The sequence below is a fragment of the Numenius arquata genome, chromosome Z (assembly GCF_964106895.1).
Source record: "Numenius arquata chromosome Z, bNumArq3.hap1.1, whole genome shotgun sequence".
NCBI lineage: Eukaryota > Metazoa > Chordata > Aves > Charadriiformes > Scolopacidae > Numenius > Numenius arquata.
This window is the reverse complement of record NC_133616.1, coordinates 12,433,141-12,452,279: the sequence shown is the minus strand read 5'-3', so window position 1 is coordinate 12,452,279 and position 19,139 is coordinate 12,433,141. Positions and strand designations below refer to the sequence as shown.

Below are 19,139 nucleotides of genomic sequence, written 5' to 3'. Positions count from 1 at the left end.
TGTAGGGTCATGTTTGCAAACTTGTGAATTAATTGTGGCTTGTGGAAATTCACTTTTCATGGAGATCTGTGGTCGTTTTTCGCTTCATATTTTACAGAGATGTAATCTGATACAGTCATTATGATAAATTAGTTTGAGTAGTGCTTTTCAGTAATAAAAATAATTTGGTAGGGATAGTGATTTAATTGCCTGAGATTAATTCCTGTATTAAGTCTGAAAAGGACAGTCAGGGTTGTTTTAAGGCCTGAAGTATCTGTAAACATAAATTTAATTTCTTTAATGCATTTATTTGTATATACTGTATCTATGAATGATTTTAAACCTACTTTAGTAGACCAGAAGAAAATACGTTGTTTGACTCTGCTAATGACTTTTATTAATCCAAATATATACTTAAAAGAGAAATTTGCTGGTTTTTTTTTTTTTTTAATATTTTAGGATTCCTATTCTTATGTTCGATCTACTGCCCCAGCTGTAGCTTATGACAGCAAACAATACTACCAACAGCCAACAGCGACTGCGGCGGCCGTGGCTGCTGCGGCCCAGCCTCAACCTTCAGTAGCTGAATCGTACTACCAGACAGGTGGGTGGCAGAATTCAAGCTGCTGTCATTATACACCGTGTGCTACCGTGATACCTTAAAAATGTTTTTTGTTTTGTTTTGTTTTTTTAATATTTCACATTATCCAGATTTCTTTTTTTTCAGTCTCGTCATGTAGTCTCTGTCAACATGTAGAAAAAATTGTTGCACCTAGAACTTGAATGTTACTGTGACATTGCCGTAATTGACATTGCAATGCCAACTGACATTGCTGTCTCTTAGGTTTGGATTGCTACTAAACACACTCAAAACATACTTGTAGGCTAACTTCTTGTTGATTTGTCCAGAAACCTTGTTGAAGTAGGTTCATATACTTAATGGAGGGTTCAGATGTTAGAAAGACTCTTCTTTAATTCTTTAGTTACTTAATTTATGTAGTTCTTTAATTATTGGTATCATGATTGCTGCAAAGCATAAATTTTATTTACTTTTTTTTCCTGTAACTAGAAATAATAGTAAAGTGTAGGTGTACTTTGATTTAGTGTACTCTAGTAAAACCATTGAATGAGAATGTTGTTTAAAAACATGGCAGCACACTTAAAAATAAATAAATAAATCTGCGGTTTACTGGTGTGAGCCATGTATGACATGTATGTTAATCATGTATGACATGATTAACGGGTTGTGTCATAAATGGTACACAATGACTTCAGCCATGCTGATTCCCCAGCGTATTGTTAAGTATCACTTAATATGGTTTGCATTCTCAGCTAAAACATATCAATGTTTGTACACTTTTATTTTCTGTTCCAATTAGCTCCAAAAGCAGGATATAGCCAAGGGGCAACTCAGTATACCCAAGCCCAGCAAACACGGCAAGTGACAGCTATAAAACCTGCAACTCCAAGTCCAGCAACAACTACATTTTCTATATATCCGGTATCCTCTACTGTGCAACCAGTAGCAGCTGCAGCTACTGTTGTTCCATCCTATACTCAAAGTGCAACGTACAGTACAACAGCGGTTACTTATTCTGGTAAGAATTTTGCATATTATGTTTCTGGGATCTTGGCAGTTGTTACAAGAGAGGCTTTAAATACTCAGGATTTTAGCAGTTCCTGTTTAATTACATCATAGTCTACTGAGAAATATTGACCAGTTAAGTCATTATAATGGCAAAATATATTGCTGTATTTCTAAAAGAGGTTTGATCACAGAATCACAGAATGATATGGGGTTGGAAGGGACCTCTGGAGATATCTGGCACCACTGAAAAAAGACTGGCCCCTTCCTCTTGACACCCACCCTTTAAGTATTTATAGGCATTGATCAGATCCCCCCTCAGTCTTCTCCAAACTAAAAAGCCCCAAGTCCCTCAGCCTTTCCACATAAGAGAGATGCTCCAGGCCTCTAATCATCTTTGTAGCCCTCTGCTGTACCGTCTCCAGCAGTTCCCCGGCCTTCTTGAACTGGGGAGCCCAGAACTGGACACAGTACACAGTACTCCAGATGAGGCCTCACTAGGGCAGAGTCGAGGGGGATGATCACCTCCCCTTCTAGTTTGATGTTTATTTGTGCCCGTTTTGTTATATGTGAGAATATACAAAGTGTTGGCACTGCTATGTGCACGATGTTTTATGACTTACTGTAAGGTTTGGAGAGAAAAGGTGAGGGATAGAAAAAATAAGGAAATACATCCACACAGATATTATCTACATCCGCACAAATATTAGCCAGGCAAAATGGAAGAGAGCATGCTGCCATCAAACAGAAGTTACAGAGACAGAGAGTAGTAGTCCAATATAAATCTTTTAAGTTTGGGTTGTCTTGACTCAAAGTGGGAGGAGAATGGGTGCTGAAATAAAAACTTTCCTTCACACATTAGAAATCCAAAAAGTAGTTAAAGATGAGAAGATGTTAACTTTAGGGCCAGATGGTAATCAACTGGCATATTGTAGCTATCTTGAACGTTTTGTTTTGTTTTCAGTTTAAAAAGGGATTTTAAGACTTCCTTGAGACAGAGAATTAAAAAAATTAAAAATTAAAATTTTAATTAAAATTTAATTTAAATAGAATTAAAAATTAATTTAAAATAGAATTAAGAAATCCTGATCAGAGAATTAAAATAGTTGAACCAGTAGATGTAGAAAGTTTATGGGAAAACTGGCTTGAAGGTATGAAAGCCCAGTTTCCTTGATTTATTCAACTTTGATACTAGAAATCAAGGACTGAGTAGCCAAGTTTTAGCAGGCAAGCAGCTTCTCTGCACTAAGACAACTTAAATCAGTGAAACAGTATGTAGTAACACTAGCCATTCTGTCTTTTATCTTCGTTTTTTTTCCCTACCTCTACATACTGTTTGTCCTCCTTGCCATTTTGAAACTTGAACAGAAAATCTGGTTCTGGAAGACTGCTTACTTCAAGTGGCCTTTGTTCAATCTTTTTATTAAAATCCTTGTTACATCATAGTGGGTTTTACCAGATGTACCAGGAAATTTCACATATTCTTTAGGGATGCTTTGATATATCTAACATAACTGCATGTCTGCAAAGATGTGTCTAAAATCAAATATATTCCTGATACAATTGGTAGCTATGTATCTGTATTGTGAAACATGAAGAAGAATTCAGACTGCCTAACAAGATCTCAATAAATGTTTATATCCTGCCCTTCCCCCAACTCTATTATGCAACATGTTTTGAATTGGTGTATTATGTAATTGATACATGATGTACAGTGATGTAACTTTTATTTTATTTTGATCTTTGAGGTACCTCTTACTCTGGCTATGAAGCCGCAGTGTATTCAGCTGCGTCGTCCTATTACCAGCAGCAGCAGCAGCAACAGAAACAGGCGGCGGCAGCAGCTGCTGCTGCTGCTGCAACAGCTGCTTGGACAGGGACCACCTTTACTAAAAAGGCACCATTCCAAAATAAGCAACTGAAACCAAAACAACCTCCCAAACCGCCCCAGATCCACTACTGTGATGTTTGTAAGATCAGCTGTGCTGGACCACAGGTATCTGTATTATGTAATATTCTGCTATACACTGTAGTCATAATTTCTGCAGCTAAAAAACTGACCCCTTTAAGAATATTTGTTAATTTTTAAAGACCCGATTCTGTACTTCTACTGAAGGAATAATTAAATGAAAATGTGCGCTATTATAGAAAGAGTTCCTATGGGAATACCAAAAGATACATTCCCTGAGCTTGTACAGAGAAACTTCAGCTGTGCTTTGGGCTTCAGAAATATTCTAAACTTTGAAATTGATTTGCTTTTTTAACACAGCATACTTCTTAAAAAATACTTTTTTTAAAACTATGGAATTACATAAATTTTGTGAATGGTAAGCCTGAAAGTTTATTCTTCATTGTATTCCAGTGTCCCAGTTTAGTTTCACAGTGGGTACAAACGCGTAGAAAATAGATACTGATTTATGCAGAGTGTTTATGTGTGTATCTGGCTAAACAGTTCTTACTCTTTAGGTAAACTTGTCATTATTTCCCACCCTCTCTGATTGCTGTCTAGCTTGCCAGTGTTGGTATAGGAACAAATACCAACTTCTGCATTTCATTTTCAGCACAGCTTTATTTATGCAATACCTTCTTTTTGAATTGATTTTTTTAGTTCTCCAGATACAGTTGATCACTCTGGTTTTGTAGTTTGAAGAAAATTCAAAATCAAGAATAATTTAATGCAATGCAGGAAACTGCAGTTTTCTGATCATACCAAGTTTTCAGTGGTAATATCTGTTGACCAGTACTTGGCTGAGGAAGTGAGAAGTTAGAGGAGAAAAGCCCATATTGTATTACCTAAAAGTGAAATCATAGTGGTGGAGAAGAAAATTTCTTGATCTTAGAAATGGCCTGCTAATGCCTTAGAGATGTCATATGGAAGAAATGTTCAATTTCTTGGAAGTATTTCGTATATAAAGCGTGTCTTTTATGCTATGTTCTGTATTACAAGCATTCACATGAATGATGAATGGACATTACAAAGACAGCTTATTGTGTGTGTATTGTTTATTTAAACAGACTTATAAAGAACACTTAGAAGGCCAGAAACACAAAAAGAAAGAAGCAGCGTTAAAAGCTTCTCAGAACACCAATAACAGCAGCACTTCTGCTCGTGGAACTCAGAATCAGTTGCGCTGTGAGCTTTGTGATGTGTCTTGTACAGGGGCAGATGCTTATGCTGCCCATATTCGTGGAGCCAAGCATCAGAAAGTAAGAGTTTTCTCTTGTTCTTATTATACAAGTCAGTCGTGTATTTCTTCCCATCGTGTTTTGTTATCTTAGGAGGAAATAAGCAGAAACAATATAATTTGAATTATTTTGTTTTAAGACATTTAGTTCTGCTTTTTATTTCAAGCTTATCTTTACACTCACTATTAGAAGGGTGGTGTTGGGATAAAGAGGGAAAAATATTGCCATGGGATCAGTGAGAAGAGGATGTATTGCGGAAGGTATGTAAATCATAGGAAGAAGGGGTGGAGTTAGATGGAGACATGTGGTAGCATGCTTGTGCCCCCTAACTCTTTTCAAGGGTTTTCTTGACGTTCGTCTTCTCTGGTGCTGTGAAGTTTTCAGTGCACTTTGAGACACCGTAAGCTGAGTCAGTGCCAAGAGACATGACTATTACACATCCCTCTGGTTTTTCTTGCAAAGAAAATTGGCATATGGGAGCAAGGAACAGTATCCTGTATTAGACTTTATAATGAGTATGATTGGAAGACTTTTGTTAAGCATATTTTCCTTACTGTTTGGGTGCAGGTAGGTGGGAGTTCTGGAATAAAGAATGGGGCTGCACTGTGAACCTCCATGACGTGTTTTAAATATGGTCATACAATAGTAAATGCAATGGCAGTGTGGAATGTTTGTTTAGATATTACAGATTTTCCTCATAACTCTGGATAGATTAATGACAGTAACAAATACAGTCTTAATAGCTTTTATCCCTCTTTGCATCTCAGAACACGGTACAAAGTGGCATCGGTAACATCGTTTCTATTTACATAAATATAAATCTCATTTTTAAATAAATATAAATCTCAGCAGATTTAAAACAATTTTCCCAATATAATTTTTTCTTAGTACAAGAGCAAAAATTATAATTTATGTAGAGTTGCTAAGTGTTCATTCTTGCTAAGTGTTCATTAATAAGTTGAGCCATTAAATTTCTGGGTTGTGCCCAATAACTCCATAGATATATGGAATATAGTATTTATTATCCTTATATATTTGGATGTAGCTTTCTCTTCCTCACACATAGTCACTAACCACTGCTAATTTGGTTGTCATCAGTGTAAAAGTGAAATCTCAAAGGACTCTATTGCTGTGGTGCACTGAAAAATGTTGTGCATTCTGCTGGAAGAAAGTAATTTTAAAGAGTTGCTTGAACTTAAATTTATGGTATTATGTGACACTAATATGTCTGTACTCTGATGGGGAACATACTTAAATTAAGAAAGAAAACCTAAGAAGTGTATATTTAGAGTTGTGTGCATATCATGATTGTGTATGTGTGTTTGCATTAAATGCATGTCTCGCAGTATTTTTTTTTTTTTTACTGCTGCTTTCAGACCCAGTCTGTAGTTTCTATTTTGCATGTATAGTTTGTACGGACTAAATACGTTGCCTTTTCATGTGATGGTCAGCTGTCACCAAAAAGAAGTACTATCTCAAGCATGTTGTTGAAAGGCCTCTGCTTACTACTTCTGAGAATAAGATGTACCTCTTCTCTTTCTATTAGATACTGAAGAGCTCTGAAATATGCCTCTTGCACCCTCCTTCACTGTCTCTGCAGATGTGCTTTTTTATTTAAGAAAAAATAAAAATAAAAACTTTGCCTAAGGAATCTGTTCAGTTCTGCTAGGTAACCTGGAAATTTTTTTAGTATGAGTAGTCTTAAAATGATCAAAAGAGACAGTATTGTTGAATCTGAATTAAATAACTTATTTACAAATATTATTTGGAACCACAATAGTTCAATGTACTACACTTTTTGGAGGGAAAGTAAAAAGCCACAAGCCAACAAAACAGTCACATTGAAACAGTTTGAGCAAGATGTTTTCTTGAGTTGTACTGACTTGTGAGTTTATTGGCTTTCTGTTCTCATCTACCCAGCTTTTTGAGTAAATGTCTGAATTTCTAATGGAAGTAAGCGTGTGAGATAACTATTAACTATTTCCTTGCTACAGATGACAAGAGCTTTTACATGTCCATCTTTTTTTTTTTCTCCCCCAAGATAACTTTTCATAAAGAAGCAATAGCTAACTTTTTAGCTATATCAATTTTTTAGTTACAATAATGTTTGTGTTACATAATTTTTTTATAGTTATCCCAGGGAGATCATGCTATGAATTTCTCTTTATTCTTCTAGGTAGTAAAGTTGCACACAAAACTTGGCAAACCCATTCCTTCAACTGAACCAAATGTGGTTACCCAAGCTACTTCCTCAACATCCACATCTGCTTCCAAACCAACTGCCTCAGCTTCAAATATAGCAACTAGCAGCAGCACTGTGAACTCCTCTGTTGCATCCTCTGCAGTGAAAATTCTTACTCCCACGGCAAACACACCACTTAACACTGCGTCCAACAACAAAACATCTGCAACTGCTGCTAATATAGCTGTAAAGAAAATATCTACACCGAAAATAAACTTTGTTGGCAAGTACAGAAGTCAGTCTTTATTTTGAAACCTAACCTATTCTATATTTTTTTTTAAGACTTATTGCAGCAAATACAAATGTATTTAGTTAATTTTATGCATGAGTAACTCTGTTGTTTTTGAGAGAATTACTGATAGGTGAAAATTAGAATGTATATAAAAGTTTTGCTTCAAAATTTATGGTGTTTTCTGCCTGGTTGTCTCCACTTGGCTTCTCTCGGAGGCTTCTCCCACCTTCTTAAGAAGCCTCCCACCTTTGATTTCTTATGTAGTAGCAGCTGGAGTATTGCACTTTACAGTGCAGTTGGTCCTAATTTCAGTTTACAGCCTGGGCTGCTAAGGCAACCTGCAGTAGATTGGCAGTTGATAACTGGGCAACAGAAATATCCTTGTAACAATGGAAATCTAACAGTGGAAACTTTTGAAATGAGCGTGACAAGACATTTAGAGACAGGAAGCAGCTGTTCCACATTAAGCTATCCTGCTCTTGAAGAAAAGACCTATGCAGTTGCAACACTGAGAGTATGTTGCCTTTGATAGTACCAACATTATAAGATTTTGAAGTACTTTTTTGGATCCATTTACAAAAAGACAAATGGCCTGATGACAAAAAGAGATTATTAAAAATAAATTTTCTGAGTTGTTCCAATTCAGTCCTATCTCTTTTGAAAAAGCAGGAAAATGAATAAAGAAAATTGCAGTTACATAAAGCAAAAGAATTTCTTGCTAAATGAAAAACATAAGTGTTTAAATAACTTGAATGTTGTTACACTTATTTTTACAAATCTTTAATTGCATTTAAAATATGTTTAAGTTTTAACTAATTTTAAAAGACTGATAATGCTTTGGCCAGAACAGTGATATTTGCAAATAAAGTCTTTAGTTTGCACATCACATGTAATCACATTCTCATTGTATGGAAGTTAACGATTTAACTTTTTTGATGTGTAGGTGGCAATAAGCTTCAGACAACAGGAAGTAAGCTGGAAGAAATGAAATCAGCTGAAAGTGTTAAAGCAACTCCTGCTGCTACAGTACAAACACAGGAAGTAAAACCAGATACAGCAGCTGAACCGGTGACTCCCACAACTCTTGCTGCCTTGCAAAGTGATGTCCAGCCGGTGGGCCATGACTATGTGGAGGAGGTATTAATATGAAAATTTACATTATTTTTTAACTGTTTTGGTGAAAATTTGTTCAATAGAATCACAGAACGGTTGAGGTTGGAAGTGACCTCTGGAGGTCATCTGGCTCAAACCCCCTGCTCAGGCAGGGCCATCTTAAGCCATTGTCCAGGAATATGATTAGATGACTTTTGAGTATCCAAGGATGGAGACTCCACGAGTTCCCTGGGCGACCTGTGCCAGTGCTTAGTCACCCTCACAGTAAAAAAGTGTTTCCTGATGCTCACAGGGAACCTCCTGTGTTTTGGTTTGTCCCCACTGCCTCTGGTCCTGTCACTGCCTTTTGTTGGACTCTCTTTTGTATGTCCAGTCTCCCTTTTACTGGGGAGCCCAGAACTGGACACAGGACTCCAGGTGTGGCCTCACCAGTGCTGAGCAGAGGGGAAGGATCACTTGCCTCAACCTGCTGGCAATATTTTGGCTAGTGCAGCGTGCAGCCCAGGATGCCACTTGCCTCCTTTGCTGCAAGGACACATTGCTGCTCATGGTCAACTTGAGTGTCCCCCAGGATCCTTCGGGTGCTTTTCTGCCAAGCTGCTTCCCAGCTGGTTGACCACCAGCACATACTGGTGCAAGGGCTTGTTCCTCCCCAGGGGCAGGACTTTGCACTTCCCTTGTTGATCTTCATGAGGTTCCTGTCAGCCCATTTCTCTAGCCCATTGAGGTCCCTCTTGACGTTGGTGCAGCCCTCTGGTGTATCAGCCACTCCCCCTAGACATCAGCAAACTTGTGGAGGGTATATTCTGCCCCATCATCCAGATCATTAATGAAGATGTTAAACAGGACTGGACCCAGTATTGACCCCTGGGGTACACTGCTAGTTACTGGCCTCCAACTTGGCTGTGTTCTACTGATCACCACCCTCTGGGCCTTGGCATTCAGCCAGTTTTCAGTCTACCTCACTGTGTCAAAGGCCTTAGTGAAGTCCAGGTAGACAATATCAGCTGCTCTCCCCACATCTACCAGGCTGGTCATTTCGTCACAGAAATTCATCAAGTTGATCAAGCATGACTTCCCCTTGGTGAAGCCATGCTTGGTCACCTCCTGAAGATTTTCTTGCCCTTATTGTGCCTGGAAGTGGTTTCTAGGATTAGCTGCTCCATCAGCTTCCTAGGGATCGAGGTGAGGCTAACTGACCTGTAATTCCCTGGGTCTTCTTTGAAGATAAGAATGACAAGGCATTGAACCTGCAAAGGCTTGTGCATACGTTTACATTTTTGTATTGTGCATGTTTCTTTTATGCTCAGTGGGGCATTCTTCATGTGGGCAGCGTGAGATACATGGATGAAGTCTAATGTAAATTTTTCATGATTTGCAGGTTTATAATTATTCAACTCAGTATGTTCAGGCTCAAGTTTAAAGCTGTGTACTCTTTGTAATGGGAGAACTTTGTTCTTTGTTCATTACCAAACACAACGGTGTGTCTGTCAGAATTGAAAATTCTACTCTGTCTTCTTTGAGTTATTGTGCGTGAGCTTTTTAGCCCGTTTGGAGACAGGTAGACGTTATCCAGTGTAACTGAATTAGGTAATTTTTACATCAGCTTTGTTTTCAAAAAGAAAAAAAATGCCAAATGTCCTACAACCTTATTTTCCAGGTAAGAAATGATGAAGGAAAGGTGATCCGCTTTCACTGTAAACTTTGCGAATGCAGTTTTAATGATCCTAATGCCAAGGAGATGCACCTGAAAGGGAGGCGGCACAGACTTCAGTATAAGGTTAGTAGAAATGCTAATACTTCTGTCTGAAAATCCACCAGATGTCAGCTAAGTGATTACATGTTCTTACATTTAAAGACTAGACAAAAGTAGGTACTCTGAGTAAACTGCATATAAAAAACAGTGGAGAAATAAATTTCTTGGGGATTATAGTCTTTAAAGAAGTAATACAGACTATGAAACTGTTTTTTGGTTTGTGTTTTTCTAAATGTTTTGAACATTGCTTTTGGGCAACCTTTGTAACATTGAAATATGGTACAACATATGCAAGCAACAGTAGGTTCTTTATGTTGTTTACCATGAATTTCAAATAGTATAAAATGGTATTGATCAATGTTTTTGACAGGACAAACCACATAAACACCTTGTGGAGACATTTGAGAAAAAATTGTTGCATATTTTTCAGTCACGAGTGGAGATACACCTGTACTGACATATGGTGTGCATTTTGATCATTATAAAATTATATTGGAAGAATCTATTGTGGTCACAGGAGATACAGTGGACCTGCATAATCATGAAAGGGATGAAAGAAGAGAAAAAACTGCCAAAAAATTTTATTCAGTGTCTCATGGTTATGCCCCAGTATAAGGGACCCTTCAGGAGCAGGGCAGAAGCACACTGTAGATCAAATGTTTTTTTCAGGCTATAGAGTAGTCATCCTACTACAGAATGAACAGCAAGTTACTTAGGATTTCATGTAACATTTTAATCTTAAATTGCTTTGTTATTTTATAAGTGAAGAGGGAATTCATGCTATTTGTAATATGTTGATATTTCTTTCCTTTAAAATACTGGACACAGATTTTTCTTCTTCAACTACTCATTCAGTGCAGTTCTAAAACTGCATTTTACTCACCTTGAATTTATTGTAGACTAGTAGTGTGTGTTAAACATGTCAGATGAACTGTATAACCTTGAGATGAGAAGAAGAAAAACAACATTTCATTCATTATTTTTCTGAACTAGAAAAAAGTAAACCCAGACTTACAAGTAGAAGTAAAGCCCAGTATTCGAGCAAGAAAAATTCAAGAAGAGAAGATGAGGAAACAGATGCAGAAAGAAGAATACTGGAGAAGGCGAGAAGAGGAAGAGCGCTGGAGGATGGAAATGAGGTAATGCATTCTGTTTTATCAATGAACGAGACAAAGCTGCAGTCAGATTATCTAAAACTAACTCTGCTTCTGTAGTTACTAATTTTGAATACTTGTTCTGGAAATGCTCTACTGTCTTGCTTTAAATTAAGATGTCGTTATCCCTCTGGGGTTTTTGTTTATTAGTGTACAATTCCTCTGAGGAATGCAGACTTAGTAGAATTATTTTGTTATAAATTCAGACCCACTTTCAAAATAACCATTCATTTTAGTTACCATCTGGAGTTCCCTGGTATTTGCTTATGACTACTAGAACTGAGTTAGTGAGGACACACAAGAATTTATTTGGAGTTGTTGCAAATTAACTGCTACATAAAGTGTACACTTTGCACTTCAGGCGATATGAAGAGGACATGTACTGGAGGAGAATGGAGGAAGAGCAGCATCACTGGGATGACCGTCGCAGAATACCAGATGGAGGATATCCTCATGGTCCTCCAGGACCTCTAGGCCTGCTGGGAGTTAGACCAGGAATGCCTCCTCAGCCCCAGGGGCCAGCTGTGAGTTTCTTAACTTGAGAAAAAATTGAAATCATACTTACCGGGAGGCAGTTAAGAACTGTAAATTGTTCAGTGCTGCTTCAGTTGTCTCCAGTGTTTCTTAATAAATAATTTGGAAAAGTGAGGAAGAAATTATATGCTAATGAAACTCTCTTGGTGGACCTGTCTTCCAAAATAATTCCACTGAAATGACAGAAGGATGCCTTAAAGACAAATACAGTTTCTTCTGAAATACAAATCACTCTGGATTTGTGTACTACTTTTAATTTTATTTAATTGCATTATACAACATTATTTATCCAACTATGGACAAATTTATGGATAAGAAGTGGTTGGATGGTCAGTCCCAGGGAGTAATGGTTAGTGGTGGGTTGTACTCTACCTGCAGGTCAGTAACAAGTGCAGTACCACATGGCTTTATCCTGAGATGTGTCTCATTAGGACCTTATCAATGATCTGAAAGGTGATGGAATGAGTACACACTCATAAGGTTTGCAGCTGGCATGAAACGGAATCAGTTTGGGATGGAGAGAATAGCTGATACCTTTGAGGGCAGGACTGCCATCTGGAGGGACCTATGCAGGCTGGAGGAATGAACTAACAGGAACTTTATGGAATTTTGCAAGGATTAATGCCTAATGCTGCACTTGAGAAGGAATAAGCCCTTGTGCTGGTACACGCTGGGGCATGACAGGCTGGGTAGCAACCCTCCTAAGATGAGTCAACAGTGTGCCCTGGCAGCAATGGGTTATATTAACAGAAGCATAATCAGTAGATGAAGGATCAGCTTTCATTACACCCAAACTGCAATACTACACTGAGGTTTGGGCTTTTCACTACAAGAAAGAAACTATAAACCACAGCAGATTCAGTATGGGGCTGCCAGGATGGTCAGGGGACTGGAATGGATGCCCTTTGAGGAGAGACTGAGGGATCTGGGTTTGTTCAGCCTGGAGAAGAGAGAGCTTCAGTGGATGTAATAGCCTTCTAATAGCTGTGCATTATAAAGACAATGGAGCCAGGGCTCTTGACAGTCATGAGAGGGCAAGATACAACCAGTTTAAGCTGAGACAAAAGAGGTTGAGATTGAATACAGAAAATAATTTTTTTCACACAGATGTTGCAGCCTCCATCTTTGGCAGTTTTCAGCAACAAACTGGATAAAGCCCTGAGCAACATGATGTGGTCTTATAGCTGACCATGATTGCATAGGAGGTTGGACTAGAGGACCTCCTGTGGTCTCTTCCCGTTGAAATTCTCCTGTGGTTTTATGGAAGTAATCATGGATACTTTGTTTTGCAACAATATGCAAGTACTGCCCATTTGATAGACAATAGATATTTATGTTGGGGAGATACATTTGATCCTGGGATTTCATAATGTGTTTAATTTTGATACATTTCATGTTTTTTCAGACATGATTGATCGTGACCAGTGTAAGTTGTTAAGGACGCTTCAGTTCATGATTTATTACATTTCAGCAATGTGACATTTGAATATTCTGTTGTTAAGCTATGTGCTTGGGTTTTGGTCAGTTATCATTTGTGAACTTGGAAGTGTACCCAGATTTCAGGAATATGCTTTTTTTGTCTGCTTAGCCTCTACGCCGCCCTGACTCCTCTGATGACCGCTATGTGATGACCAAACATGCCGCTATATATCCAACAGAGGAGGAACTTCAAGCAGTCCAAAAAATTGTTTCTATTACTGAGCGAGCTTTGAAACTTGTTTCTGACAACATGACTGATCATGAAAAAAGCAAGAACAAAGAGGGAGATGACAAAAAAGATGGCAGTAAAGACAGGTATTTTTTTAATCACTCTTTAAGAATTTCATCATTTGTTTCCAAAGTTTTTCCTTACACTGTTACCAGTGCTTCCAGGCATTCTCCATTCAACCATTTGGGTTTTGATACGGTATCATGTCACTATGGCCTCAAAAGTATGTTGAATGTTCCTATTTTATTTCATTTTTCTTTCTTCAGGATTAGTTTTAAGGTTTTTTTATTATTTTTAAATTTATATTCTTTTAAATGCAACTTTTAACTGTAATTTACAGAGCTTTGAAAGGAGTTTTACGGGTAGGCGTTTTGGCTAAAGGTTTGCTACTCCGTGGAGACCGAAACGTCAATCTTGTTTTGTTATGTGCTGAGAAGCCTTCAAAGACGTTACTCAGCCGTATTGCTGAAAGTCTTCCCAAACAACTTGCAGTAAGTAGAATGTAGAATTTAGGTATTTTTTTTTTATTTATTTGAATTTTTGTAAAAATACTGTAAAAATCTGTCCTCAAGTCAAATGTCTGCAGGCTCACTGCACCACGTTTTATCGCTCAAGTTTAGTTGCTTGGCATTTTCTGAGTGTTGCCATCTGAATTCAGGGACTATGCTGCATGTTTTGCTTTCTGCAACTTCTGTCCATAAAAGTGTCTAGTAATTTACACTAGCAGTGTCGTATCCATCATCATTTAATAGATTTCATTTAAGTGGGAAATAGAAATGAGCAGAAGAAAGACTATTATTCAGTTACCAGCAGCAATAGACGTAATTTGTGCAGTGTTACAGCAAGCTTGCTGCCTTAAGGTCAAAGTTCTCCATTAATGCCAGTCTGTTTGCACTTATATCTTGTTTCCAATTTGTATGTGTCAGTGCTTTGTTAACACACAATTAGTTAACTATGTCTTGTGGGTTTGGCTTTTAAGTTTGGTCCTTTAAAAAGAAGAAAGTACATGCAATCTTAGACTGTTCAGCAGAATTCATATAAACCATTTGCTGTATTTCCACAAGAAATGAAAATATAGAATAAAGTCTTTGCTGAACAAAGCCTGTCCACCATTGTTACAGAATGCTTGCCACAACATTAGTGTCTTGATATGGTCTGGTAAAATGTTTGGCAGAATCAGTGGCATGGTAGAAGCTTCAGCAGGATCAGATTAATTAGAAAATAATCTTGAGTTTGCTCTTGTTTGAAGTAACAGAGCAGAAGAAAATTTAGAAACTGCACATCTTGGTCTGGCTTTGTGGAAAAGTCACTTGTCCCTCTAGTTGTGGAAGAAGGTAACAGAAGTGCCAACAGCTTCGTTTTGGGCATATATAGAATCATTAAATCTAGTTGCAAGAAGCAATTCAGAATAACCACCTTGTCCGTTACACTTCTGTTTTTTCCCTGGTGTTTATTGTGCTCTTTGTTCTTACCATGTTGTGACAGCTCAATGTAGAATGTACCTAGCAGTACCCATCCTGTAACTGCGAGCTAGAGGAACAGGGACTGCATCTTTGTGCGTTTTAAAGGCTCCTATGTTCCAATGGGAAACATATCCAGATGATGTTTTAAGTGGCACTGAGGCTTTTCTTTGTGTCAAAGACTGTCAAGATTCTTCTTACGTAACTTAATTATATATGAGTTTCCTTTCTGGGTAGTTTTTTTTCTTTTGCATGCTTGGGGACTGTTGTGTATCTTCATTAATGACTCAGAAGCAGTATGCAGGTCCATATATGTAGCTTAATTGTGTACCGAGTGGTTTCTTTGAATGCAAAGGTATCTGCTTTTTATAATTACATTGCTTTTCTGTCTTTCTCTTAAAAAGACTCTTGAAATCCATTTTCTTCCCCATACTTTTATTGTCTACATGCTAATGGAAATTTCTGTTTCTCAATATTTAGGTAATAAGTCCTGAGAAATACGATATCAAGTGTGCAGTCCCAGAAGCAGCAATAATTTTAAATTCATGTGTGGAACCCAAAATGCAAGTTACTATCACACTGACATCTCCAGTCATTCGGGAGGAAAACATGAGGGATGGAGGTTGGGAAGTTGTTAAAGATGTTAATTCTTTCTCACCTGTTTTTTTTATGTTTATCTATATTCTGCTTAAGATGGCATTAAGGTCCTAGAAGGCAACATGCTGGCACATGTATTTGATCGAAACCTTGCTTTTTAACAACCTGTCTCGGTAGAGAACAGTTGGTTAAAATAAATGCTTGTATGATGCGTTTATTTAATTTTTAAAATTTCTAACTTTATGTCCAACCTCAGCTTTCTGGAAAAGGTACAAACTTGACTATTTTTTTCCCATCTTTTAAAATTATGTGGAAATCTAAGTATTTTACAGCAAGTGGCTATAAACTGGCTTTCTAGAGCAGTCTTGCCCTAAGAGAAAGTTTGTATGGCTTTAGAAAATCAAATCACAGGTTTTTGGGTTTAAACTGGATCAGTATTACCACAGCTTACACATTCCAAATAGCAGTGCCACTTGAAATGGAACATTTGTAATGCTTTTCATGGTAACAGTGCTTCTAACTTTAAAAGGCAATGCGATTTTTTCCAGCTCTCTGAGGTTGCTTTTTGGTCTGGAGTGCGTTTTGAGTACATTTAGGCTCCTGGTATTACAATCAGTCTTCTATCCAACTGGCAAACCCAGACTAGTACAATAAGAGAAACGGCTTTGTCGTTGAGCTGAAGCAGAACGTGGAGCTTGTAAATCAATTTACGTTTGTGAAGTCCACAGTTTCTCTGGTGCCAGCAGTGTTGCTTTAGGGTCTGTTCTGTAACACTTTCAAAGCTCCGGAAGCTTTTAAGCCAACAAGCATGATTAATGTCTTCAGTACTTTGATTCTTTTTGTTTACGGGTCAGATAAAATTAACTTTTGTTTCCTTTTAATCCTGTATTTTCATAGTTGAAAGAGATCAATGACAAACAGGGTTCTGGTGTTTGACAGTGAACCTACAAGTAGGAAATCTGAGGCTATCTTAACACTTCTCATATGCAGGTTGAAAAAAATTGTATGTGTGTATGTATACATGTGCTTGTGTATATACGTATTTATATAAGCCACTGAGGTTTTTTTATTTCATCTTATCATTACATGTCCTCTAAAATACTTGAGGTTTTTATATTGCATTAGTAAACTTCTGTAGCTGTGACCAGTGCATCGTAAGCAAGCAGTGTTAACAAAGTCATCCTACATAATCCGAAAGAAAAATTTCAAGATGCATTCTCTGGTTTGGATGACTTCTGAAGAGTCTTTAAGAGTGCTTTGTACACGATTTTTAAGCTGTGCATATTATTCCTAGCTGTAAAGGCTTTGTACGTGTACTGTCACACGCAACCAATTCTACTTTTTTTTTGACAATCTAAGTGTAACACGACTCTTGGTTTGTCTGTGCTGAATCAGACTTCACATATTATTCAAGTTCATAAGAATACTTTAACTTGAAAGAGTTGATTATTAGATGAACTGTTAAATGAAGTTATCCTTAAATGCCATGTTTATTTCTTAATGTACTCTGCAAAAGTGGGATATTGATTCCTGCCACAATACTCCATTTTAATTAAGTGGTTTCTGGCCTAAAATTCTATGATGTGGACTGCAAATATAAATTTCAAATTACTACCATCAATCCCTTAATTTATGCCACCTAAAGGAAACAAATCTGTATTTTTGTCTGACCCACACTTGATTTAAAATGATCATTGTGAGTTTATTCACTGCTGAATGCAGTGCTGCCTCTAGGCAGGCAGAATCAAATTAGATTTCTCTTCAAGACACTGAGCAGCGTAAAATGGACATGCAGAAAAGTTCATTTTTGAAACTAGAGCAAATAGAAGACTGAATTGCAAATTATTGCAGCAAAGAAGGACGTATTACGAAGACTGCTACTTATTTGCTGCAGAGTAACAGTATGTGTTTGTGTTTTTTCTTACTGCAGCTTCTCATGCTCTGTGTCTTACAATGGTTTAAAGTTTTCATTTTTTTTAGCCCGCTTGGGGAGCTAGTTCAGGTGACAAGGAAGGCTTTACCGGAAGAACCAGTTTGTGTAAAGATGAGACTGAGACTTGCACGTGGAGTAGAATCATTTGTGATGTGTAATAATCCCATTACATGATAAAAGGCTAAAAAAAACCAACCATACAGTGAAATAAAATTGTTAACCGCATAGCTACTGTTTCTTACAGTATTGTGCGTTTGACAGTTTACCGAATCTGCTATATTCGAAGTGCTCTAACCCCTGCTGTGGAATCTTTCCTTCCACAAACAAAGTGTACATTACTTGTGAACGCAGATACGTGTGCGCGTGTGTCTTTTTTATCCTTAGCTAACAGCCCCGGTCCAAAGCCTTCTAGCAGAGGGACTTGATTCCTGTCAGGGGTTGCTGCCAAGACATCGGAAGGATTTTTGACCAAGGTTTTCTAAAGCTCGGTGTCACACCTGCCATGCTTTAAAAAGGAGGGGGTTTGGATGCATAGTCCTAGCATCTACTGTTACTTTGTGTGTTTATTATTTTTTTTCTTTTCGTCTTCGTCTCTCTCCTAGAATTAAGCAGTGTTCACACTAGTCTTGACATAGTTGACTGGGTAATATGTATTTCCCATAATAAAACTTAACAAAATTGATATACCTGTTAACTTTTAATGAAGAGGTAGTGTGGACACAGCATGTCTAACTGAAGATTAACCCCTTATATTTAGGCTAGTTAAATTAAGTTATATAGGGTAAGAATTTGAGCTTGTGTTTTGTAAAGTAATTCATTTTTTGTCTTATTTTAACAGGGTCATAAGTTAGGCACCTGAATTTAGTTAAATAGTCTTTAAGGGGTTAATCCTGAAATGTGAAACAGATGCAAAAATCCACAGATTAAAGATTACAAGAGTTTCCTTGATACCTTTTCTCAATGTATTGTCAGTGCAATAGGTGCCTTGGCAACTTCTGACTTTTAGAATCTTTTTAAGTTTCAAGGGTGTTCATATGATATCTATTAGTAGCACCTTGTAGATCAACATTTCCAGTACTGAGTAAGATTCTCTTCTGTGCACTTAAACTGCACTTAATTCTTCTTAGTAAAATTATTTTCAAAATTGAAGTTTTTCAGAGCTAGAAGTAATTGGAGTTTCAAATTATGGAATGACCTATTGTGCTAAAAGTTTGCAGTCACCTATTTGCATATTAGGTTTAGAAGAATGTAAATAATTGACTAATTAGGCTACTAGGCCCAACAACCCATATTTTTATTTTTAATTTCTCAGCCTTTGCCACTTTTTCCTGCTGTGGGTTTTCTCTAAATGTACTTTTTGTCTCTAATATCCAGATCATACTCGTTTCATCAGTTATCTTACCTGGCACCTGTCTTGTACAGGTTTGAGGGGGTTTTCTTTGGTTTGTTTTTGTTTTGTTTTAAAGGAGATACCACTTTAAATGTCTTCATTTGCTCTGTAAATGCCTTGTTAGTGCAGATTTTCATCTTTCCACTTAAACATATAGTCCAGAAGTTTGAATATCTGTGAGAAGATACCTGCGTTCTTCTCAGCTTCGTTCTTATTTTGAAATCCTCCCCCTTTTATCCCTGTGCAGAGCAATGACAATATCCTATAAAA

General features: G+C 37.3%; 1 protein-coding gene across 2 annotated transcripts in view; it reads left to right on the top strand.

The window, feature by feature from the left end:
• ZFR (zinc finger RNA binding protein) overlaps positions 1-19,139 on the top strand; it is a 44,650-nt gene that overhangs the window by 16,616 nt on the left and 8,895 nt on the right. The window contains exons 4-15 of one of the 2 annotated variants that reach the window (XM_074165757.1): positions 439-583; positions 1,359-1,577; positions 3,313-3,560; positions 4,580-4,771; positions 6,927-7,215; positions 8,168-8,361; positions 9,998-10,117; positions 11,087-11,232; positions 11,609-11,771; positions 13,370-13,575; positions 13,830-13,980; positions 15,430-15,571. In XM_074165757.1, coding sequence (XP_074021858.1) covers positions 439-583; positions 1,359-1,577; positions 3,313-3,560; positions 4,580-4,771; positions 6,927-7,215; positions 8,168-8,361; positions 9,998-10,117; positions 11,087-11,232; positions 11,609-11,771; positions 13,370-13,575; positions 13,830-13,980; positions 15,430-15,571 — 2,215 coding nt within the window. Of the gene's footprint in view, positions 1-438; positions 584-1,358; positions 1,578-3,312; positions 3,561-4,579; positions 4,772-6,926; positions 7,228-8,167; positions 8,362-9,997; positions 10,118-11,086; positions 11,233-11,608; positions 11,772-13,369; positions 13,576-13,829; positions 13,981-15,429; positions 15,572-19,139 lie in introns of both variants that reach the window. The other variant, XM_074165756.1, reaches the window with a different exon arrangement.